This window comes from Vulpes vulpes, chromosome 6 (assembly GCF_048418805.1).
Source record: "Vulpes vulpes isolate BD-2025 chromosome 6, VulVul3, whole genome shotgun sequence".
NCBI classification, from domain to species: domain Eukaryota; kingdom Metazoa; phylum Chordata; class Mammalia; order Carnivora; family Canidae; genus Vulpes; species Vulpes vulpes.
Window position 1 is genome coordinate 92,558,288 of NC_132785.1, and position 25,268 is coordinate 92,583,555.

Consider the following 25,268-nt stretch of genomic DNA (forward strand, 5'->3'; position numbering starts at 1 on the left):
TGGGGATCCCCTTTGTTTTAAATCTTTTTAGTTTAAACAAAATGATGGCTGAAGCAAGAGTAACTGAAATGCTACGGTAGTAAGAAAGTAGAATTCAAAATCTTACATTGAAATTGAAATTCAGTAATATACTGATCAAATTGCTTTAGTTTTCCCTCCTTGTAACATGTAAGCAATTCCTTTTAATTTGTGTTTACTTAAACCTTTAAGACTGTAATGGGCATTCAGGATGGTTAAATCTGTTTTAATGTAGAAGAAATTTAAAAAGTTGAACAGATATGCAGGGGTTAGAGGCAGTTGAAAATCTACGTTTAACTTGACTGCCCCAAAACTTAACTACTAATAGCCTGTTGTTGACTAGGAGCCTTCTTGATAAGAGTTAACATATTTTGTGTAATATATGATTATGTACTGTATTCTTACAGTAAAGAAAGCTAAAGAAAATATTAAGATAAAAGTAAGGAAGAGAAAATACATTTACAGCACTGTGTTATATTTAGTGGTAATGAAAGTTTGTATTGAAAAAAAAGCTGCTTGTAAAGACCTACACAGTTGAAACCTGTGTTCGAGGGTCAGCTGTACATTAAAAATATTTGTAATCTCACTCTAAAAAATGATTTCTCCTTTTCTGTATAACCTTAGGTTATCTATATGTATATAATTGTGCTCAATGTAATTTTTAGCTTTTTTGTTATTGTATTTTGCTGTATTACACTGTCCATTATTTTAAATAGTGTAATTTTTTTTTCTTTTTTTTTTAATTTTTATTTATTTATGATAGTCACGCAGAGAGAGAGAGAGGCAGAGACATAGGCAGAGAGAGAAGCAGGCTCCATGCACCGGGAGCCCGATGTGGGATTCGATCCCGGGTCTCCAGGATCGTTCCCTGGGCCAAAGGCAGGCGCCAAACCGCTGCGCCACCCAGGGATCCCTGATTTTTGTTTTTTTTAAGATTTATTTATTTTAGAGAGAGAGAAGGTGAGCATGCCAGGGGGAAGGACAGAGAGAGGGAGTGAGGGAGTCTCAGACTACGCGCTGAGTGTAGAGCCAGGCTCCATCTTACCACCCTGGGATTATGATCTGAGCAGTCCATTCTCAGTGGACTTTGCCACTCAGGTGCTCCAAATGGTGTGATGTTTAAATATGTGATGTTTTTGTAGATGTCCCACACTTACATAATTTCATTGCTTTTTCATTATAAACAATCTGTTGTTATTACGTATGTAGTTTTATCCTTTTTGATTAAGCAGTTTGGTTAAAATTGTAGTAATTGCTCCTAGATTTTATATCATTTAAAGTTTCAGGTTTTACATTATTAATATAAAAAGGTTTTTGAGTCTTCTGAGAAATTTACAAGATTTAACTAATGCCGTTCAATTTTTGTCTGAACAAATTAAGTTATAAGATGACAAGTAAGTGGAATTTTTTTTTAAGTAAATGGAATCTTAAAATTATTTGATTAGCATTCATAATACTCAGATGAAACAATTTATATATATTGTTTCTTCCTTCTGTTAACTTAAAAAAAATTTAAGTCCTTTATCAGTGGGGGAGGGATAAAAACTCTTCGTCTCTTACTCTAGAGCAGGATTTTAAATGTGGGATTCATGCATACCCCTTAGGGAGTCCAGGAACCTTCTGAATTATATGTACACCTTAGCATGTTACACTTTTGAGAAAGTGCATTGATGTTTGATCAGTTTCTTAAGGGAGTATGTCTAAATAAAATATGAAAGCCACTGGCTTGGTATGTGGTTTGAGAATAGTTTGAACTCCATTTCTTATGATTCCATGGTTATTTCGGTCCTGCTTTAGTTGTCTACTCTTGGCTGTTAATTACATTCAGATTGGAATTTATTAAGGTTTAAGGTATGATTAGGTTCAAGGCTCTTAATATTACAAAGGAAATAGAATATGGAGCAATTAATAATATTAGTGACTTTTGCTGTCATCTCAAAACCTGAGTTGCTGCTTGTCTCCATGTTTTATTAACTTAAACATTACATTGAGTTGCAAATTGCAGACTGAGAAAATTTTAGCTACTTGAGTAGTATCACCTTGAGCTAAAAATTAACTTTGTTGCATCCTCTCCTACCCCTTCTTTTTATTTTTCCATTGTTATCCCCTGCCCCCACCTAAAATCTATTCCTGCCTTTGCTCTTCTCTGTTTTTTCTGGATTTCATTCCCAGTTCCTTTTTGCCTCTTTACCCTCTTTATGTTACTTTTTAAGAAAACTTTATTTATTTGAGAGCCTGTGCGTGTATGTACTTGAGGTGGGGTGGAGAGGAAGAAGGAGAGAATCTCAGAGTCCTTGCTGAGCCTGGAGTGCTATGCCTCTTGATCCCATTACCCTGAAATCATGACCTGAGCTGAGTCTAGTAAGAGTCAGGTGCTCAACTGGCTAAGTCACTCAGGCACTCCTCTCCTTATATTATTCTTCTACCCATGTATATAATGTGAAAATAAAGTTTATTATTGATTTTTGTGGTACATACTCATTTGCCATTTTAAAAAATAAGCTAAGTATTAAACATTTTGTGGATTCCTTTTTAAAAAAGACAAAGTGTAAAACTAAAATATTAAAGCAGGTGAGACCACCCATGATTCTGGTACAACTCTAATGATCTTGATATACCGTGTTATACATAAAATGTTTTGATCATACAAGTAAAATTATGATTTTGACTATTTAGTTTTATTGAATTGAATTAGACAAAAATCTTATTTAATTTTTAAACATATTTACAGTTTTAAAAGCAATATTTTATTGAGTTGATATTTGCTAGTTGAACCCATTCGGATGTTGAATGTTTTATGTCTGTCTCTTTATTTTTCGTATATAATGTTGCTGTGAACATCTTTATATGTACTTTTCCTTGCAAGTGTTTTGGGTTAAAGAATCGGGATTATTGGATTAAAGAAACATAAGCATTTTCTTGACTTTAAATTTGTCTTGGTGTTCTGATTAGGCTCCTCTAGATGTGGAAAACAAGTTCAAGACAGGGTGAATTGAATTGTGTGAAGGGCATTTCCTGGAAATCCAAAGATGAGAATCCTGATTCTTCCAGGCTTATATGGGACCTGGAAAAGGAAATCAGAAAATCATCAGAACATTTGAGGAAAATGTTTCAGAGTTCTTGTGGTCTCATGGCTTCTCTTTTTTTTCCCTGAATGTTTGCTTTTTGCTCTCCTTGCTTTCCTAAAACCTAAGCTGCACATGGCTGCAGTTTGCTGTTCATCAAGATCTTTGACTTTGACATGACCTTTTTTTCAGCATCTGTGGCTGCTGCTAAGTAACTTTGCGTCTTTTCTTCCCCAAATTAAAAATCTGAGTTCTAACTCGTTTTGTCCTTTTTCTCCTTCTAATTCCCCAGCCAAGTTGGACAGGTTATGTGTAGCCTATGGATGATAATGTTAAATAAAAAACAAAAAACTTGGTCTCTGCTTGTTGAAAGCATTTCTGGTTGACTGGTAACATTTAGACACACAGTAATATATGTCTAATTGATTGAAAACCTGGAGAGTTCATGCTTTATAAGGGAAAAATAATTCTGTATAAAATTTCTTTTAGTATTTTATTAGCACATGATTTCTGTTCCCCTTCAACTTGTTAAGACTTTGCCTAAGTCTAGGGTTCTGTTAATATCATTAAAAAATTGCTTGTGGAAGTATAAAATGTTAACAAATGCTTTTTAATCATAAAGATCAAGAGTGTGCCTAATAAACAGCTTTGTTTTCAGGTTCCATTTCTGGCTATTTTCAGACTTAGGTCATTGCTGGTGTAACTTGAAAAAAAGTATATTCCACATTTATTATGAGTTATAACCAAGTTGAAAGGCTAAATAAATAATTTATTATGTTATCAGTATAGGATTTCTAGGTCTTTCTATCTGGCAGTAGAGACCACTATGAATGGCTTTATTTTGTCTTAGAAAATTCAAGTCCTCTTAAAATGGTTTTGGTGAAGTCTTGTGATTCATTAAATTCAGATTTATTCAGCTTTAAAGCTGATTTTTTATAAGATCTAAAATAATTCTTACAGTGATTCCTCTGTTTAGGTAGAATTTTGTTTCTTTAATCATTACCTTTTTTTTGAGACTTAAGATGGATAATTAAAAAATTTAAAATTCTCAGATTCATTTATACATTTAAAGGACAAAAGTTGTATTTAAGTAGCTTTATCTTAAGCATGTTCACAGGCTTAATTTCATCTGAATTACATACCTTGTCTTTTTCCATAATAAATTTGATATGCATTATAAGAATATAAACCATATTTATGTGGCTTATATCTACTTATAGGAATATTGATATCTAAACATAATCATTCTTACTTTGAGGTTTAATTTTAGCTATAACTATCCTTCAGAAGGAGGGATTGTAGTGTCTGCATTTGAGGTAGATCTGGGTAATCAGTTCATACCATTATATTCTGTAGCTATTGGGTTAATCTAAAAGTAGGACTTATTCTCTATTGAAGAGGGAGGTCTTCTTTTATCTTTTAGCATTTGGGAAATATTGTGAGGGCCAGCTTTGTTTTTGCAGTATATACTTTGTTGCAGTAAGGAGTACCATGAACAAAAATGGAGAAAAGCATCTCATTTATAATTTTAATACCAAATGACACAACCTAACATTTTGATTTTCACTTTATTATATCTCCATATCTGTGCTGTATCCCATTATATCATGAGGCGGTTCGTCCCTGAAATGAAGGTGCTAGGAGTTTGTGAAGAGCTTAAATCTCTAAATGAAGGAATGAGCAACCTCTATTTCTTTTCTTTTCTTTTTCTTTTTTTTTTTTTCTGTTAAAAGTATGGTACTTTTAATAATACCCAATGTTTGGTAATAGTTCTTCTATTTCTACATATAGTTGTACTAATCAATGTGCAATAAAAGGAAAAAAGCCATATACTAATAAAATGTCAAAAGTTGATACTTGGAGAAAAAAGTAATGGGTGTCTAGGTTCTTTTCCTCCCATCAGGATCTTTTCACATGATTTAAAAGTAGAAGGTGTGTACACTCTTTTTAGTTATTACCACAAATTTTTCTTTCATAGTATATTTGAATTGTAGGTGGCAAAATAATTGTGTGATTTAAATTAACCTATTTAGATTTATACACCAGGTTAGATCTGAAATACTACTTTCAAAAGCAGTTTTACGTGTTTAATTTTTATAATACTGACTCGAGATTGTTTTTTTCTCTTTCCCACATTTAGGTTTTACAGAATTACATTAACAAAAGCACCATGGAGTTTTATGAGTCAACATATTTTATTGTCCTTATTCCTTCAGTAGTTATTACAGTAATTTTCCTCTTCTTCTGGCTTTTCATGAAAGAAACGTTATATGATGAAGTTCTTGCAAAGCAGAAAAGAGAACAAAAGCTTATTCCTACCAAAACAGATAAAAAGAAGGCAGAAAAGAAAAAGAATAAAAAGAAAGAGATCCAGAATGGGAACCTCCATGAATCTGATTCTGAGAGTGTACCCCGGGACTTTAAATTATCTGATGCCTTGGCTGTAGAAGATGAGCAAGTTGTACCTATTCCACTGAATGTAGTTGAAACTTCAAGTAGTGTCAGAGAAAGAAAGAAGAAGGAGAAGAAACACAAGCCTGTACTAGAAGAGCAGGTCACCAAAGAAAGTGATGTGTCAAAGATTCCAGGCAAAAAAGTAGAACCTGTCCCAGTTACTAAACAGCCCACCCCCCCCTCTGAAGCAGCTGCCTCAAAGAAGAAACCAGGACAGAAGAAGTCTAAAAATGGAAGCGGTATTATAATCTTTTTAACTTTATTATATGATTATATTAATTTTAATAACTTTAGAACTTGAAATCTAGATAGTTTGTTAGGTGTGTCCACTATATTAAATCCTGAGTTAAAAACCAAGAACACTGTTATTTTCATTATATAGGTTTGCTTTCATTTGCATCAATTGCTGGTAAAATAATTAGTATTGATCATAACATAGCATTTAAAACTACAACTTATATTAGAAACATAGAAAATACATTAAATGGAAATATATAAAATCCAGCTGTTTTACTAACACAACTAAGGACCTATAAATAGCAGCAGTTAGAAGTTTACATTTATTTCAACCAATATTTTCTAATTGGTGTGATAGGAATTAAAGATGAAAAGATAAATTAGACATCATTTTTTGCCTTTGATTAAACATTTATCATGTAGTTATTTTATATACTAGGATTATACTAGGTACTAGGACTACAGAGATGAAAGTAGTGCATTTTTAAGCTGTGGACATGAACATAGTTACTATAAAATACTTATTTCAGTTCTTTTTTTTTTTTTTTTTTAAATTAAGTAGCCTCCATGCCCATCATGGGGCTTGAACTTATGACCCTGAGATCAAGAGTTGCATGTTCCACCAACTGAGCCAGCCAGGCACCCCTCTTATAAAATGTTTAGAATAATGATCTTGGTATGTAATACCAATGTAGAACCAGTGTAATAGTTCTAATGTGGATGGATCACCTAGAGGATGTGATGCCTGAAATTAATTTAGATGTTAACGTAAGTACTAGCTAGAGTTTTGGGTGTTAGGGGACGGGTGGGATAAGGGTATTCCAGTTAAAGGGGTTAACATATGTAATGGAGGGATGCCTGGATGGCTCAGTCCATTGAGCGTCCTACTTGATCTCAGCTCACATCTTAATCTCGGGGTTGTGAGTTTGAACCCCACATTAGGCTCTACACTGGCTATGGAGCCTACTAATAAACAAGACAAAACAAAAAGCAAATATAATGGAAAGCACATAAGAAATGGTGTCATGATGTGTGAAACTGCAGTTTGTATGAAAGGACTTGTGTTTAACATTAACTTGTTTGTGTGTCTTGTGGAGTATTAAATTAGTTATATTGGATTTTATTTTATTATTTTTTAAAGATTTTATTTATTTATTCATGAGAGAGACAGAGACACAGGCAGAGGGAGAAGCAGCTTCATGCAGGAAGCCCTGTGGGACTCGATTCCAGGACTCCAGGATCATGCCCTGGTCCGAAGGCAGGTGCCAAACCGCTGAGCCACCCAGGGATCCCCAGTTATATTGGATTCTAAATATTTGTTTGCCAGCATGATTAAGGCATGGTACTAGAGAAATGAGTAAGCACCTCTGTTTTAGTGGAGGAGAAGGACATGTAAGCCAATAATAAAATGTGACTTGTGGAAGAGATATATGAAATACAGAAGAACTGCAAGAAGCATAAAGGACTATTACTTATGGGGACCGGGGTGAAGAGCTTTATGAGGAGGCAGTGCCTGAGATCTTCCCAAATGACTCACTTGACCTTTATCAAGCAACTAGTGGATCTCATTCCATGCTCATCATGTAGAAAGGCTCAAAGATAAGAATACAGTGTATTGTTGAACCATGAAATTAGAGGTTGGGAGTGGTAGTAAACAAAGATGAAAAGATATGCTGGTGCTAGATTGTGATGGTTTTTGTATACACTGTTAAGAAGTGGGATGTTATAGTTCAAGCAGGTCAGTTTACATGGTCATATTTATATGTTAGAACTATATCTTTGGCAGAACTTGAGAGCAAGTTTTATTATGTATATAGACTAGTTAAGAGGTTATTTTACAAAGTCAAATAGGAGGACTGAGCTATGGTAGTGACAGAAGAAATACAGAGTTGATTAAAGAGATGGATGCCTGGCTGGCTCAGTTGGTCGATCATCTGACTCCTATCTCAGGGTCCTGAGTTCAAGCCACACATTGGGCATGGAACCTACTTCGGGGGGGTGGGGGGGTGGGGCAAGAAAAAAAGAAAAGAAAGTAGGTTAGAGAGGTGTATGAAGTAAATCAATATGACTAATCTTACTAGATTAAGTATGACAGATGGAGAATGCAGTATCAGAGCTAATTACTGAAGTTCTAAATTTCTCAAGATTGGCATACTAAAAACCTTTTTGCCAAATCTGACCTTCCTGTTTTACATGGCCCATGATCCAAGATTAGTTTTTACATTTTTAAATGTTTTGAAAAAAATTCAAAGAATAACAGTATTTTGTTAAATGTGAAAATTATATGAAATTCAAACCTCCTCATCCACTTTATTTAAAGTGTTTTTGAATGCAGCCACACTCACTCATTAACATATGTCTATGACTGACTTTCATGCTGCCAACAGCTGATGAATAATTTTGACAGAGTCTGTATGGTCTACAGAACCTAACCTATGTAATGTTTGGCCCTTTATAGAAAAAGTTTGTCAACCCCTGATTGGGAGGTGGTTGGTAGCACTAAGATTGGCGAGAGTGAATGTGTATGGAGAGGAGAAATGCTTCCAGTTTGTTTCAGGTTTTTCTGGGGGGCCACTTACATAGGAGCAATTTAGGATGCAACAGGTTGTGTAAGGAGAGGCATAAGACTAGAATATAGATTCAGAAGCCCTAAGCATGAAAAGTAGTAGTTGGAGACATAGGTGTAGATAAGAGCATCCAAGGAAATTATTTACATTAAAGACATTACCCTGAAGAATACGAGCATATGAAGTATTTTGCAGGAGTGGCTCACAAGAGTCTGAAAGGGAATATTTGAAATGTAAGAAAGAATTATGGGAGCTGATAGAGAATTCTAAATTTTATTTTATTTTGGTAAAATAATATTTACTGTTTTAACCGCTTTTAAGTGTATATAGTGGCATTAAGTACATTTATATTCTTGTGCAACCATCACCACCAGTTGTCTCAAGAACTTTATCTTTCCCAACAGAAATTATGTACCCATTAAACAATAATTCCCCTTTACCCTCTCTCCCCAGCCCTTGGCAGCCATCATTCTACTTTCTGTTTCTGTGAATTTGACTGCTCTGGGTACTTCATATAAGTCAAATCATATTTGTCGTTTTGTGACTGTCTGATTTCACTTAGCCTAATGAAGAGGAGAGAATTTTAAAGAGGGTAGGAGATCAGTAGTAATGAGAAATAGTCAAGGAAAAATTAAAGGATATTGATAGAGTGGGTGTTTGGGACACTAGGTTGCTGTGTAAATCCTTTCATGGATATAATGGAGGAGATAAAAATCAGGTCTCACTTAGTTGAGGAATGATTGGTAGAAAAGGAAGTACAGATCATTCTTATTATTATAAGGAAATGGATGTGGGAAGGTAGGAATTACAGCGGTGGGAAGGGTTTTATTTTTTAAATGGTAGAGATTTGAGCATGCCCGTAGTAGGATTAAGAGTGTCTGAAAAATGGGTTATAAAAGAAGGAGCAAGTACTGAGAAGTCTTAATGAAGTTAAAGACAGATATAACAGAGTAAGAAAGCTAGAGTGATGTTACTAGAGAGTTTAAAAATTTGAAGGTAGAGCATTCTGGGACTTACTCATTTATTGAATCTTCTGCTGTGTTTACTAATTATTCATTAGTAATTGAATGTTTTACATTGTTTTCAATGATGGCTTTCATTTATTTTCAATAAAGATGACCAGGATAAAAAGGTGGAAACTCTTATGGCACCTTCAAAAAAGCAAGAATCATTACCCCTCCAGCAAGAGACTAAACAAGAAAGTGGATCAGGAAAGAAGAAAGTTTCTTCAAAGAAGCAAAAGGCAGAAAATGGTGAAATGTGTAGATATGTATTTAATAAATACTAATTCTAGAGAAGTACACTAGAACAAGGATCCTAGAAACCTTGCATGCTTATTAATTCCCACTTAATGTATTATAATAACTGTTAATGCTAATAGAAGTCCAGGGATCTCTAGAGCCTTGGAGTATCATAGTGCTCTGACAGATGGCCAGGGTCTAAGTTTATGATGAAGAAGTTTATCTGAATTTTAAAAAGGACAAAGCATTTATTAAACATTCTCATTCTTAACTGAGTTTTGAAAATAATATAAATAGCATACAAATTATAGAAGAAAAGTATTCCTGAAATGTTTGTACTTTTAAGTATTACTTAAAAATTATGCTTGAGGGCTTTGGCTACATCTGTCATTACCCTATACTCCCAATTATTTCCTAAACATAGTTTTGCATGTATATATGGAAAGCATCCAATGAAGAGTGATGGAGCAATTTTTATATGCTCAGAATTGTCCAGGGAAAGCATTATGAAATGTATGTAGATTAAGTGGTTATATTAAGATAATAATTGGGCTGTGGTATCAACTAGTGCTAGAAAATAGTACAATTGGAAAGAGAAAAGATGAAATTCAATTTGTATCAAAATTATGAAGCAACTAGGTACAGAAAAATATTACCCACAAATATTTGGTAATATTAAATGTTTGTTATAGATTTTAAATAAAAACTACATATGCCCCAAAAATTTTTTAGAGAAATTTTCATATGTGTATGGAAGTTTATATCTCTAGCTAACAGATGTCAGACTTTAATGTTTAAGCTCTTACAGTTCTTCCCATTAAAATTGGGAGCAAAGTATAAGGAGGCTTCCTTTTTCCACTTTTAATGTTGTTTTGCAAATTTTAACCTAAATGTACCATGGAAATTATAGACATAATTTTTAGAAATGAGATGGTATCTGCAAGGAACAATGACTGATTTTTTTTGTACTAGGAAGTGACTCAATTAAAAACTATCATTTGTAGTAAGAATTCAGTAAAGTACCAACATAAATACAGATTAATATTTTTCCTTGGGCACTAATTAAATGTGAGTGGAGTTTTAGTTAAAACAGGAAGAAAATGAGAACTAAGTAAACTCTACATTTTAGTAGAGGATAGAGAAGAAATTTTCAGATACTATTAGGAGATATGTTAACACATTTTTAGATAATGTAAGTGATTTATTGTAAAATAATACTGAACCGGCACTGCTTAATTAGAGTGTTTTGACTTGTTAAATGATAAAATAGGAATTTAAAGCCAAGTTGGTGTTAGATATTTGAAACTAACTGCATTTATAATTAAACTTAAATGTGTGTACATGTTATGAGTTAAAACTGTGAGTGATTATAATTTTGTTGAACTTAAATTGCAGTCTTGGTAGATGAGCCCCTTATACATGCAACTACTTATATTCCTTTGATGGATAATGCTGATTCAAATCCTGTGCTGGATAAGAGAGAGGTTATTGACCTAATTAAACCTGACCAAGTGGAAGGAATCCAGAAAACGGGGGCTAAAAAATTGAAGACTGAAACTGACAAAGGTAACAAATGGCATGCAACAGTTTGTTGTATTAAATACAATTTCTTTTTTAAAGATTTTATTTATTTATTCACGAGAGATAGAGGCAGAGACACAGGCAGAGAGAGAAGCAGGCTTCATGCAGGGAGCCTGATGTGGGACTTGATCCTGGGACTCCAGGATCACACCTTGGGCTGAAGGGAGGCACTCAACCGCTGAGCCACCCAGGCATCCCAAGAAATACATTTTTGAGTTCTAGTGGAATGAGCTGTAAAGTAATAAGAGAATCTTTGCAGTAAAAGGTTTATTCGTAGTTTTCTAGTCTGGTCTACTAAGTTTTGTAGACCTGGACCCTGGAATTTGACTTGCCCAAGATCTCACAGTTATTTTGCTGCGTGGTGATTTTTTTTCTTGGACTCTTGTCACTTGTGAAGTTTCTATGCTAATTCACAACCATCTCTTATTATTACTTTTATAATAGACTTTTTTTTAGGAGCAAGGGTAGCTTCACAGCATAATTGAGTGGAAAGTATACAGAATTCCTATACACCCCTTGTCCTCACACATGCACACATCTGACTTTAAAGTTACGACGTTGCTTAACTATTAAAGCCTTGAGCTTCTTTGGGTCTAATTGGTTGCAGTTGCTTTTTAAGAAGAAGTTTGTGCTTCTTCTTGTAAGAGCCTCCAGGGAAATTGGGTGATTCAGAGGATACTTGATACATGAATTTTTTTAAATGTCAGGATTGTTTGTATTTGATATTTATAAATCAGATTTCCTTTTTATAATTATCTTTGTGCTTATTTTCTCATCTGTAAAATTTGATTTATATGCCGTGAGTATTAAGGTTAAATGAGAATATTTGTGAACATGTCTGGTATAGATACTAGCATACTAGACGCGTGAATATTTGTTTTTATTTTTTATTTTTTTTATTTTTATTTTTATTTTTTTTGAATATTTGTTTTTAAAGTGAAGGCATACTGGCACTTTAGTATTTTGCAAATTGGCCAACTTTTTAGTTGGTGTAATTATTCCGTAATGTATTAAAGACTTTTTTCTCTCCTGACTGGTACATTTTTTTTTTTGTTTGGCCTGAAATGTAAATCTATTTTCTCTTGCTTATTGACTTTCTGGGTCAAGAATTCTTGATGCTTACCTTTGTTGAAGTTATTACTTGGGTCTCTTAAATGTCAACTCTTTGTTTTTTTTTTAAAGAAAATGCTGAAGTGAAATTTAAAGATTTTCTTCTGTCCTTGAAGACTATGATGTTTTCTGAAGATGAGGCCCTTTGTGTTGTAGACCTGCTAAAGGAGAAGTCTGGTGTGATACAGGATGCTTTGAAGAGGGTAAGCATATTTTTGGTTATGGGCATATTTGGGAACAGTGATTAGAAGTTCATCAAACAAGGAGCACCTGGGTGGCTCAGTCAGGTGTCTAACTTTTGATTTTCACTCAAGTCATGATCTTGGGGTTGGGAGATGGAGCCCGTGTCAGGTTCTGCGCTGGGTGTGGATTTTGCTTGAGAATCTCTCCCTTTTCCCCCTCTCTTCCCTGCTTGCTCTCTCACTCTCAAAAAGAAAAGGAAAAAGATTCACCAAGTAAGACTTTGCTAGAGGAATGAATAAATTCACATTCCCATCTTTCATACTCCAAAGCACATAATCACACTTAAAAGTTCCAGAATATCTTCAGAAGTTATTTTTTTAAACCATACTAATCAGTATACTTATTTATTTAGTCAGGTGTCTGAGTCATCTGATATTTTGACAAAAGTGAAGTGCTTATAATAAGATGATTTATAGGATTTTAAGGTCATTTGGCACTTAACCTTGCTTTGCTCTGCTTGGAGGTATTGAAGGCAAGGTCAGGTGATATCTGGTTAGACTATATGGAATGTTTCTGTGACTTAATATAGCATACGTCAAAGAATCTGGGAGAGTTGTGTGTGAGAGAGAGAGAGAGAGAGCGTGATAGAGATATCATCCTTCTAAAATAAGTGATTTGGATGGTAGAATCATTGCTGTGACTGAATTTTTTTAAGAAAAAGAACAACAAAACAAAACCAAGCCCCATCCCTCCAAACAAAAGATGGAATTAATATTTAATTTCTCATGAATAGTATTATGTATACTGTGTCATACTGGGAAAGGTGACAAATTTTCAAATATTGTGTAAGATAAAATGACATGGTGTCTGGTATTCAATATTAGACGCTGGACTTAACTGTTCTTATTCTAAACATACACATACATTCCTAACCACTTATATGCTTTAAAACTATGAATGGCTTCCAGTTTTTTCTTTTCTTTTTTTAAAAGTTTTTATTTATTTATTTATTCATGAGGGAGAGAGAGAGAGAGAGAAAAGCAGGCTCCCTGCAAGGAGCCCGATGTGGGACTCGACCCCCAGACCCCGGACGGGATCACACCCTGAGCCGAAGGGAGACAGTCAACCACTGAGCCACCCAGGTGTTGCCCATTTTTTCTTAAAGACACTTGAGTCCAAGCCATCTCACTCACCAGATTACCTTCAGTAGTCTCCTAGTTGATGTTTCTGTATTATTTCCTCATATAAGGCTAATCTGAATTCCCACTCTAAATTGTTCTCTCTGCTATTCTTTCTCCTATCTAGACTTTTTTGTTGTAGCTTTTATCATAGCATATTAAGTCTATACCTCCAAGGATGTATTGACAATGTATTTTACAACTCTGGCATTTTATAATGTAATATGCTTGTTGGACAGTTTGCATATGGTGCCAGCAATGGCCCAGAGTAAACAAGGTCTTCCAGTGTAATCAGGGAAAGTGTGTAACTGTGTATGACTTTGGGTACAAAATCACATCATTCTGTTGCAAGAGACTTGAAATTCTTAGTGGAAGAATTTGCCCTTTGATTTGTTTTATTTTAATTGGATAAGTGTATATCTTAAAAGTGTATATCTTAGTTATTTGTAGGGATAAGAGAAAAGCCTACAGCTGACCTAATGATTGAAATTACTGCTTTTTAAAATTGAAAATAATTGCTTTAAGTGTTCTCTTCTGAGGATGGTGGTGGTGGCTTATGGAGGAAAGAGTAATTATTTTATTGTCTGAGGTAGCTTTGAACTCTAGAGACTGGGTTGATAGCTCTTTTAGGCAGGTCAAGGAGGAAGTTGGGTCCTCTTAAAGATGGTGTTTTGAAATAGAGTATTTTGCAACTTCACATTTTTCCCCATCTTTGGAACTTTTTGGTTTTCTTTTAAACTTTTACTGTTCTGAGTTTCTTATGGAGTGGTTCTCTTATCTGTAGGCACTCAGTATCTGCAAAAGTAAGTTTAGTGTCTTCCTTTTCCTGTCATAGAAACTGTCTTTGTCAGACCTTTTACTAGATCTCAAGGTTCCAGGTATAAATAAATACCGACACCTAATAAGGATTGCTCCAGATAAAGGGTGAAGATAAGTGCAGGAGAACCAATATAGGATAGAGATACAGGAGTTAGAGGACTTGCTGACCAGTTACCTCTGGTAGCTAAAGAAGAGTCTAGAATGAATGCTTGTTTTTGTCTCTTTAGTAACTGGATAGATTGTGGTGACAGTGGTGTTTATGAACACTTTGCCAAGGAGGAGAGACTAGACGATTGTGAAAAATTTCAGGAAGTTGTTTTAGGCATCCTTTGGATCATTTAAGTGGGTGTATTCATTTCACAGTTGAACATCTATTTCTCTGGAGTTGGAAAAAGATCACAATGGGTGTGATTTAGGAAAGTAACCTGCTATCACCAATACACATGGTAGATGTGTATTAGACCAGACCTCTCTATATATGCAGAGTTCTAAGAAAGTTCAAGAATGAGCCCTGAAAACCACCACCATTTAAAGGGCCAGGAAAGCCACCACAAAGGATACTGAAGAGGAGGAGTAGCAAGGCCAGGGGGCAAGTGGAATCATAGATGCTTAGGGAAGGTAGAGAGCTCACGGGTGAGGGGAAAAGTCAACAGTGACATGCTTTAGAGAGATAAAGGAGGATAAAGATGTGAAAAAATGGATTTGATATCCTCAGTGAAAGCTGTTTCATCAGAATACTGGACTGTAAATAAATACTGAATAAATAGGAAAGGTGATAGTGTGTCCAGTTTGAATAACCTTAGATGGGAAGAGGAGAATAAATGCTAGACGGGTTGCAGAGTTGAGGAGATCTTAGGTTGTGTGCCTGTGTGTGCATCCACGCATGTGCCTTTATGTTTAAACCTCAAGACACTTGTGTTTTATATTAGAGCCAGGTAATATACTGGGTTCTAGAGTCAGATTTTCTGGATTCAAATTTGGGTTCTGCCACATTGAGATTTGTTTGGCCTTAAGAGAGTGACTTAACTCCAATACCTCAGTTTCCTAATCTTCCATATAGGAATGATAATCAAGTTTTGAAAATTAAATGAAGTAATACATAGTAGGTGCTTAGAGTTCCTACCATAGACAATGTAATTATTAGTAAGAAAATATTTTATATTTTAATTGATTATTAATTTCTTAGTGTTCTTTAAATATAGTTGCCTCAATTATGTGATTTTTCAACTTTAACTTCTCTCTTTTGACTCTATGCTATATAATAGGAGCAGGTCTACCTACTTAAATTTTTTCTTATCCTCCTTTTTACCTCTCAACTTTTGTTAATTATAGCATTTGTTTTTTCAGATAATTAGAATATTTAATGTTTGTTTTGTGACTGATTTTCACGTTTGGGTTAATCATAATTGTACAGGTTAATGCTGGGGTCAAAGCTTGGTAGCAGTTTTTTTTGCAATAGTTTCTGGATTCATCTCTTGATTGGCTGAAGTTATTTTCTTCAAGAAGGGCTCATAGGAACTATATTTCTCAAATTCTGGCAAGTTAAAATGCTCTTTTGTTTTCATTATATCTGAATGATAATTTGGTGGGGTATAATATTTCTGGGTTTCACTCTCTTGAAAATTTTTCATGCTTGCATTATGCCGTTTTCTACTCCTATAGCTGGATAGAGATCTGAGACCACACTGAATTTTGCACTCTTTTCATGTATTTTTGTCAGAATATACTCTCACAACAAAAACATCTTTTGGGCAATTTACCTAAGTATTTATTATTTATTGGATTTTTCCAGTGTCCACCCTACAAACTTGATTTACAGACATCAAGGGATTCAGCTTCTTTTAAGTTCATCAGTAAAGTTAATATGGTTTTGGCCTTGACTCTTGTGTCCTCTTTCAGTATTTCTTTGGATAAAGCATGTCTTTCCAATCATGATATTTGTCCCTTAACATAGTTGAAATAATGGGTATTGATTAAACATATACTAAACCTTTGCCTGTTGTCTTTATCTTTTATATTTTAATGCTGAAAATAAAAGCTTTTTGTTTATTTCTCCTTATTCTCTCCACCCTGGACTCTTTCTTACCATAGTTCAGCAGTGTGTCATTTTCTGTTCTCTGCTTCGAATTGGGTTGTATTTCTGAGGTGGTGTTACTTTTACTTCCGCTCTGGGTTTTGCCAGCTCATATTTCATCTCATTCTCTGGTCTTTCTTTGAGCTTACCTTTTGTTGTGCGGTCTGTTCTTTGCTCTTGTTTTTCCAGAAATGACTGCTGTAAGATTTTTAAAAATCATGGCGATATTTTTTTTATCACAATTTTGTCTGCTCTTTGACAGTCTTTTTTGGGTGATTTTTCTTGTCATTTGTTTTTTGTTCCTTTCCGTCCTTTTTTTTCATGTATCTTGCATAGACCCTGTTTTCTTTTTAGTCAGTACTCTTTAGATGAGCATATTCTTCTTGGATCAACTCTGGCCTGGAGATTGATAATGAAAGGACCAAGGCTAACTGCTGTTTTCCTCAGGCTATGTGTGAAAATAAATTATTTTAGTCTTTTCATCTTCCTGGATAAAAGACTTAACTACTGAGTCTCACTATAGAGAATTTCTTTCGACTCTTCCTAACTAGCTGCTCTCTTGGAGTAAACTTTATCTGTATGATTTCTTCTTCATTCCCACTTCTTTAGCTTCTTGAGGTCTTCTTTCAAAAAGAGTCGTATTTTCTTTGTTCCTCATGTCAAATGGAAGATTGTTGGTTTTTCCTTTCAGAATATGCGAGTTAATTACAGAGAACTAGGCACCAGGGCACTTCGGTAGTCTTGAATATATTTTAATGGGGTTGTCAAGCACTTGTGTTTGATATCCACTACTTTTGGCAGTCTTTTCTGATGTTATGTTTTGATATTACAGGTGATTGTGTCATTTTGGTTGTTTGCATTTTGGTTTCATATTCCTCTTTTGATCTTTTATGAGGAGAAGGGAGAGATTGCTACCTTGACTGTGGGTTTAAAACTGGAGTCTTAGAATTCTTTGAAAAAATTTATTTTTTGGTTGATATGTATCCTATTGTATGCATCAGAATATAGAATGATACAGTGACTTTCACAAATGATATTTCACTGACTAGTACTTGCCTATGATTCTATTTTATGTATTGTGAATTCTGCATTGGCCTAAGAACGTTAGATATTAGATACTTCATTTTCATTAGCCCATGTTAACTTTTACTAATTCTATATTGATTTCTCAATTGTAGTCAAGTAAAGGAGAGTTGACTGCACTTGTGCATCAGCTTCAAGAAAAAGACAAGTTACTTGCTGCTGTGAAGGAAGATGCTGCTGTTATGAAGGATCGCTGTAAGCAGTTAACTCAGGTGAAGACATTCTTATATTTAAGGGATATGTGTTCTGAATCAGGAGCAGTGAAGGATTTCAGAAATTGTTTAATTATAGATTTAATTATTTGTATAACGAATTTATACCCAGTAAAATTAAATTTCTTATAGAATTATGGAAGTGTCTCACTTTTTCACGTTGTTATAGCCTACAGTTGAATTATAAATTTAAAATAACAGTGCTTTTAGATATATTCATTTCAAATAACAGAAGCATTTGGACATTGGGAACATGTTTCATTTGGATCTGACCTAGAATTAGTCTCTAAGGAAGCACAAAATTGGGTGTGATCTTGTTTAAATCCAATTGGATAAATGTGAAACTCTTAATAGGTAATTTATTTATAAAGGTTCTTGTGATAAATATAATTTTTAATCAGTGAAGTTCTTTAAACCTCAGAAATTTTACTCTGAGAGTTTAAAAAAAAAAAACCTTTAAAAACTCATGTAAAAACCATGTCAAATGATAAAAATTTCTAGGTAGAAAACATATCAGTCCTGGGGATGTAATGTACAGCATGGTAACTGTAGTTAATAATACTGTATTATATATATGTGAAAGTTGTTAGTGTATCTTAAAAGTTCTCATCACGAGGAAAAAAATTTGTAATTATAGTGGTGATGATGTTCACTAGACTTCTTACAGTGATCATTTTGCAGTATATACAAATACTGAACCATGTTGTATACTTGAAGCTTATATAATGTTCTATGTCAGTTATATCTCTCAAAAAAATTACATAGACTGAGAATGTAATTGAGATTCTATAGAAAATATAGTCTTCCTGAGGTACTTGTTTGTCATTTTAGGAATTAGATACAGGAAGTGAGGTTTATTTATTTTTTTTATTGTTCATGAAGCTACTTGATGACATTATGAGGATAGCCTCATTTGAATATAAAACTTTTTATGTGAATTTGAAATAAATGAAAGTTAATGGAAAAACTTGGTCAGCATAAGGTTAATCAAAGTTGTTACTAAAATAAGCATGTTTCTGGGGCACCTCAGTGGCTCAGTGGTTGCGTGTCTGCCTTTGGCCTGGAGTCCTGGGATTGAGTCCTACATCAGGCTCCCTGCAGGGAGCCTACTTCTCCCTCTGCCTATGTCTCTGCCTCTCTCTCTCTCTCTGTGTCTCATGAATAAATAAAATCTTTTTTTTTTAAAGCATGTTTCCTTAAGATTAGACACTTTAGTTTTCTGTGGCTACAGTATCTTAACTATAACTTAAAAATTAAGAAGGGTACCACTTGGTAGTAATTCATTGAGCTATATACCTAAAAGATGTGTGTACTTTTTTCCTAAGTGTATTAATATACATTAGTGTAACACTTTCCAGATGTAAGTAAACTCTTATGGGTACATAAAAGTACGTAAGTTTTTTCCAAGTACATAAAAGTATTAATTTGGGGGGGTGCCTCGGTGGCTTATTTGGTTAAATGTCTGACTCTTGATTTTGGCTGCGGTCATGATCCTCAGGGTTGTGAGACTGAGTGTTGGGTTCCATGTTGGGTGTGGAGCCTACTTAAGATTCTCTCTCACTCTGTCCCTACCTGCCCTCTCCCAACATGTGGGCACACACTCACTTTCTTAAAAAAAAAGTTTAAAATTTTGTCACTTTCTTAGAGGAGGTGTATAAACTGATCATACCTGCTGATAACTTGAAAGTTGGTTGGCTCTTTTTTACTTTGATAATTAATATTCTAGTTCATGATAGTTGAAATACAAAATGAAATCACCCTTTTAGGATTTGGCTTTTGAGTATAATAAGATTTAGAGTTCTGATTTTTTTTACTTTGTCTTATTCTAAGCTTCCGTTTTGCTATAAACATGTCTTTTTGTAAGCTTCTATTCTGCTATAAACAGGTCTTTTTCTCTTTCTTAGGAAAGAGACTTCTTTTTTTCCCCTGCTAGGTTACTTTTGTAGGCCTTTTTCTAAACCCTAAAAAAGCTAGTATCTGCAAATAATAGGAAATTAATTGTTTTGCCTTAAAACTATGCTTAAGATCAAGTTAGAATGTAGGATTTATTCTAGGTTCACTTCTTTAACTCTTAGACCAGAAAGTGCATTTGAAATAAGAGTAAACAGAATAGCAAAGTGTTTATGAAAGTCATTGATGTAAGGGTAGATGTAGGTAAGATGCAGAGACAATTTCTTTCTTTTTTCTTTTTTTTTTTTTTTTTAAGATTTTATTTATTTATTAGAAACAGAGAGAGAGAGAGAGGCAGAGACACAGCAGAGGGAGAAGCAGGCTCCATGCAAGCTGACATAGGACTTGATCCCGAGTCTCCAGGATCACGCCCTGGGCTGAAGGCGGCACTAAATCGCTAAGCCACCGGGGCTGCCTGACAATTTCTTTTTTAAACCCTTGATCTCAAGCATGTAGTTATTTCAAAATTCATGATTATTTTATTGACATCATTTTTGCTGATGCTAAAAATGGTTTTTTATTATAATCTTATGGTATTTTAAAAAAAATAATTTTCATAATTTTTTTCTGGTTTATTCTTCTAGGAAATGATGTCAGAGAAAGAAAGAAGCAATGTGGTTATAGCGAGAATGAAAGATCGGATTGGAACATTAGAAAAGGAACATAATGTATTTCAAAACAAAATGCATGTTAGTTATCAAGAGACTCAGCAGATGCAGATGAAGGTATTTTTTTATTTTTTGAAAACAAAATGAAATTTTGCATTCATTTAATTAGCAAACTTAAAGCGCCTAATATGTGCAAGGCTGTGTGCTGGGTGATGATCCAATGGCTAGCTAAATTGGCTCCCTGTCTGTAAGTAAGCACCTTTCCAAGGTGGGGATGAGGCAGAGGCTGGAAGCTGAAATACTCCAGTACAATAATGTAGTCCTGCTTTATCCTCATCACTTTCTGTGGTTTCAGTTACCCATGGTCGGCCGTGGCCCGAAATCCGATGATTCTCCTTCTGACATACTGTCAGAAGGTCAATAGTAGCCCAAGACTGTGCATAGTGTCTGCATCCTTACCTCCCATCTCATCATGTAGGCATTTTATTATCTCACATCATCACAAGAAGGGTGAATTCAGTATAGTATATTTTGAGAGAGAGAGATCACCTTCATGTAACTTTTATTACAGTACATTGTTACAGTTCTGTTTTTAGTTATTAATCTCTTAACTGTGCCTAATTTATAACTTAAACTTTGTGATGTGTATGTATGTATAGGAAAAAAACAGTATACCTAGGGTTTTAGTCCTCTGCAGTTTCAGGTAGCTACTTGGGGGTCTTGGACGGTATTCCCTATGGATAAGGAGGGATTATTGTAGAGGTAAGCAGTGGGTGTTTTGGAACCTTTGGAATGGGATGTAGGGAAGAGGAAGATGATAGTGAAGAATTGCTAGAAATGATAATATACAAACTGTGTTGAATGTTTTAAAACAACTAGGCATTATTAGGTGAGAGAGTAAAAAATGGGCACTAGCTTATTACTTGGTGTGATTACTTAGTCTCATTCCTAGAGGTGATGGTTCAGTGGGTCTATTTTGGGGCCCAGGATGGACTTTTAATGAGTACATCCCAGGTGTTTCGATAGAGATTGCTCAGTGATAACAGTTTGTGAGAGATGCAGTGTGAGTTTTGGTGTTTGGAAATCAGGGCTAGGATGAGGAAAAAATTTAGAGATGTAAACAGAGGCCCTGACTTAAAGGGCCTTGCATAGCTGAAGAGTGGGAACCCATTAGAAGAGATTAAGAAACTCAGCAGTTTGATTATATTAGTATTTTAAATTATTACTCTGGTAACAAAATGGAGAGTGGAATAAGAGATAATTGGAAGGCTTTTTGCAGGAATTCCAAGTCTGAGAAAAAGAGTCTAAAATCAGGTGTTGACAATGAGGGGTTGAGTTTGAATGATAGAGAAGAATTAGAGATGGGGCTTGGTGATGGATGATAGAGAAGAATTAGAGATGGGGCTTGGTGATGGAGTGGAGGAGAGAGTAAGAGCGAGCTAATATTGAAGGATAACTCCTAAGGTTTTGACCTAAGTAATCTGTCTCTGGTCTTACTTTAATCTCTCTTCTTTCATTGTTTCAGAAGTGTTAGTTCTTATTGTCTTTTCTACAATTATTCATTTTCATGAATCCATCTAGCTCTGGACCAGTGGTTAGTTGGTTTGTTATCTCTCTCTCTCTCTTTTTAAGATTGAAATACCACTTTTATCATTGTTGAAGAGGGTGTTGTTGAAGAGGGTGTTGAACATGATTTGGGTCAGGCTGTCTAGTGGGCATCTAATACTCTCCTTATTTGAACTTTCTGGACCAGTGATTTTTTTAAAAATTATTATTGCTAGCTGATGCTTCAGTTTGGAAACTCATCATCACCTCAAATTTAACATACATCTAAAATCAAACTCTTAAAAAATAAAATAAAATCAAACTTGTTTTTGATCAAGTTTTTATTTTCCAATATCTGAAGCATTAATATCCTTAATGATTGAATCCTTTGACTTCTCTCTCTTCCAGTTTATAGTTCTGAAATCTTTAAGATTCTTTATTTCAAGGTACTCTTGCATTCAGTTATTAGACATCACCCATCACCTTAGTTTATTATTTCATATTGGCATAATTATAGTGTCTTTTCAATCTCTGATTTCCATTCTAACATGTAAATAGTATCAGATTCTTGTTTGTAAGGTATTACTTTGATCCCATTGTTAGTCTGCTGAAAAAATTTTAAAATATTCTTCATTGCTAGCAAAGTCCCAGTGTTTTCCATGGACATACACAAATAACAAAGAAGAAGTGAATGAATCTGTTTTCAGGTTCTTACAGTGTCCACTACTCTGTGCTTTCATTTGACTCAATTCTCTATCTTTCTAACCCTCAGCCATTTGAGGTATTCTTTCCCATTAATAAATAGATTATAGAAGAACTGAGTTTTCTAGTCTCAAGTGATTTTTTTCTTTTTCTTTTTCTTTTTCTTAATTGCTACTTAACTACTAATTTGGAAATTAGTCAAATATTTGTGGTATTTTTATTGAGGGTGGCAGGTGATTTATCATTTTTATTTTTCTTTTTTAGAGGTCAGGATATAGGTTCTATATGATAAGTTTTCTGAAAAACAGAAACATATACTTTAATTTTTCTCACTTGAGTAGGTTTTCTTAAAATTAAGATTATTTCACATTCTAAAGTAAGATCTATCCTTATGGGAATGTAAGATTCACTGGTTTTGTAATTCTGAAATAAGAGGCCAGAATATTTTTGTGAATAAATTTTTGCGTGACGAATTTTCCATCTATTTGGTTATAGCTCAATTTGTAACAATAAAAATATATTGGACAAATTTCACTTTTTAAACTTCTGATTACTAAAATCTTTCATTAAAAACTGCTGACATAAAATTGATAGAGGATAAAGATAGAATTATTTTGTATGAGTCTATTGGGTAGAAAAGAAATTCAAAGTCTTTTATTTCTAAAACTATATTTCTATTTGTATTTATTTTACATTTCCAGTATGATAGCAGCTACCATCTACTTGCATTCTTGAATGTTGGCAACTTGTATTTGCTTTGTATTCCCCACTATCAAAATGTAATTCACTTTTTAAATTTGTTTATATTCATTTGAGAAAGATGGTCCAGACTTCATTCTATTGATACTTTTTACATACTCATAATAAAATTTCTTTTAAGTTAGCTTTTGGCAGTTATTGTTTCTAAATCTTATGTTTATAAAATACTTCTAGTTCCAACAAGTTCGTGAGCAGATGGAGGCAGAGATAGCTCACTTGAAGCAGGAGAATGGCATATTGAGAGATGCTGTCAGCAACACTACAAACCAACTAGAAAGCAAGTATGTTCCAAATGCTTTATTTTTAATTGAATGGCAGAATATTTTCATTGAATGGCAGAATATTTTCTTGAACCATCAAAATGATGTTTGATAGTAATTGGGTAGACTTCTGTGTTTTACATTTGTTTCTAAAGTGAATTTTCAAAAACAAATTTCTTGTTTGGTAAAGAACTTTATCAGCTAAACTGTGTGATAACTACTAGTGCCAGCAATGGAACATTGTCTACAAATTTATGAGATGGAATTTATAAGTTTTAAAACCTCTATCCCCTTTAACAGTAGTTCTTAAACTTCATTATTCTGAAGGGCATCTGACATGTTCATTAAAAAAGCATATTGTTGAGTCTTACCCTTAAAAGATTATGATTCAGTGGCTCTTAGATGGAGCTCAGGAATCTGTATATTAAGACACATTCCTTGTGATAGTGATGAAATCGTCTCTGGGCCATATTTTGAGGAACTGTGCCTTAGAGAAGAATTAGCATGCTTATAAGAATAAGCACTCTGACGGATTTTTTTTTTTTAAGATTTTATTTATTTATTCATTAGACACACACACACACACACACACACACACACACACACACACACACAGAGGCAGAGACACAGGTAGAGAGAGAACCAGGCTCCACGTAGGGAGACCGATGTGGGACTTGATCCCAGACTTCAGGATCACGTCCTGGGCCAAAGGCAGGCGCTAAACCACTGAGCCACCCAGGGATCCCCTGACTGACTGATTTTAATAGATTTTCAGGACACCAGTTTGAGGGTGACACTGTTGACTGATGCTCATGATTGTGTGGTCATCCATTTTCCTTGATTATTTTATGGCGATTTTAGAATTTAATTGTTATCAGAATTATTCAGAGATTATACTCAATCAGACCTCATTATTAATAGTCTCTTACAATATTTCCTTCTCTATTGGCTGTAAGTGGAATTTCTCAGAAAAATATCAAATGCATTTTGTTTATTCTTCTTATGTGTTTGTAATAATAGAAGGTTCCTAATCCACTTATTGTTTTCAGGCAGTCTGCTGAACTAAATAAACTACGCCAGGATTATGCTAGGTTGGTGAATGAACTAACTGAGAAAACAGGAAAGCTACAGCAAGAGGAAGTCCAAAAGAAGAATGCTGAGCAAGCAGTTACTCAGTTGAAGGTGATATATTCCCACCTTTATTTATCATTTCATAAATACTACTTAATCCAGGGATCTAAATGTGTATGTAGGTTTGAGAAATGTAATTTGAGGCTTAAAGGGACCTGTAGTTTAAGAGCTCTGTTTGTATGGAAGCATGTATAGTAGTAATGAGAGAATTGAGTATAGGCTTGAGTTTGAAGTTAAAGACTGAAGATAGGAAAAATTAAATTTGCTGATTGATGGATACAAACAGAATTTCTCTGTAGGGAGGTTAGGTTTCACATGTGTGAGGCAACAATCAAGTTGTTTAAAATTACATTTAATATCACCACCATAACTTGGATTTTTCAGTAAGTTCAATAGAGTGTATTTTTCTTCCACCATTGGACTAGATGATTTTCCTTTCCTTTCCTTTTCTTTGCACAAGACCGAGAAATGCTCCAGTAGCTTTTGCTTGA

At 34.3% G+C, this 25,268-nt stretch overlaps 1 protein-coding gene across 21 annotated transcripts in view; it reads left to right on the forward strand.

The window, feature by feature from the left end:
* KTN1 (kinectin 1) overlaps window positions 1–25,268 on the forward strand; it is a 102,830-nt gene that overhangs the window by 27,643 nt on the left and 49,919 nt on the right. For all 21 annotated transcript variants that reach the window (XM_072761630.1, XM_072761632.1, XM_072761634.1 and 18 more), the window contains exons 2-9: window positions 5,224–5,776; window positions 9,457–9,594; window positions 10,978–11,148; window positions 12,346–12,476; window positions 17,706–17,822; window positions 20,357–20,497; window positions 23,561–23,667; window positions 24,696–24,828. In XM_072761630.1, coding sequence (XP_072617731.1) covers window positions 5,254–5,776; window positions 9,457–9,594; window positions 10,978–11,148; window positions 12,346–12,476; window positions 17,706–17,822; window positions 20,357–20,497; window positions 23,561–23,667; window positions 24,696–24,828 — 1,461 coding nt within the window. In that variant the 5' untranslated portion in view covers window positions 5,224–5,253. The remainder of the gene's footprint in view (window positions 1–5,223; window positions 5,777–9,456; window positions 9,595–10,977; window positions 11,149–12,345; window positions 12,477–17,705; window positions 17,823–20,356; window positions 20,498–23,560; window positions 23,668–24,695; window positions 24,829–25,268) is intronic.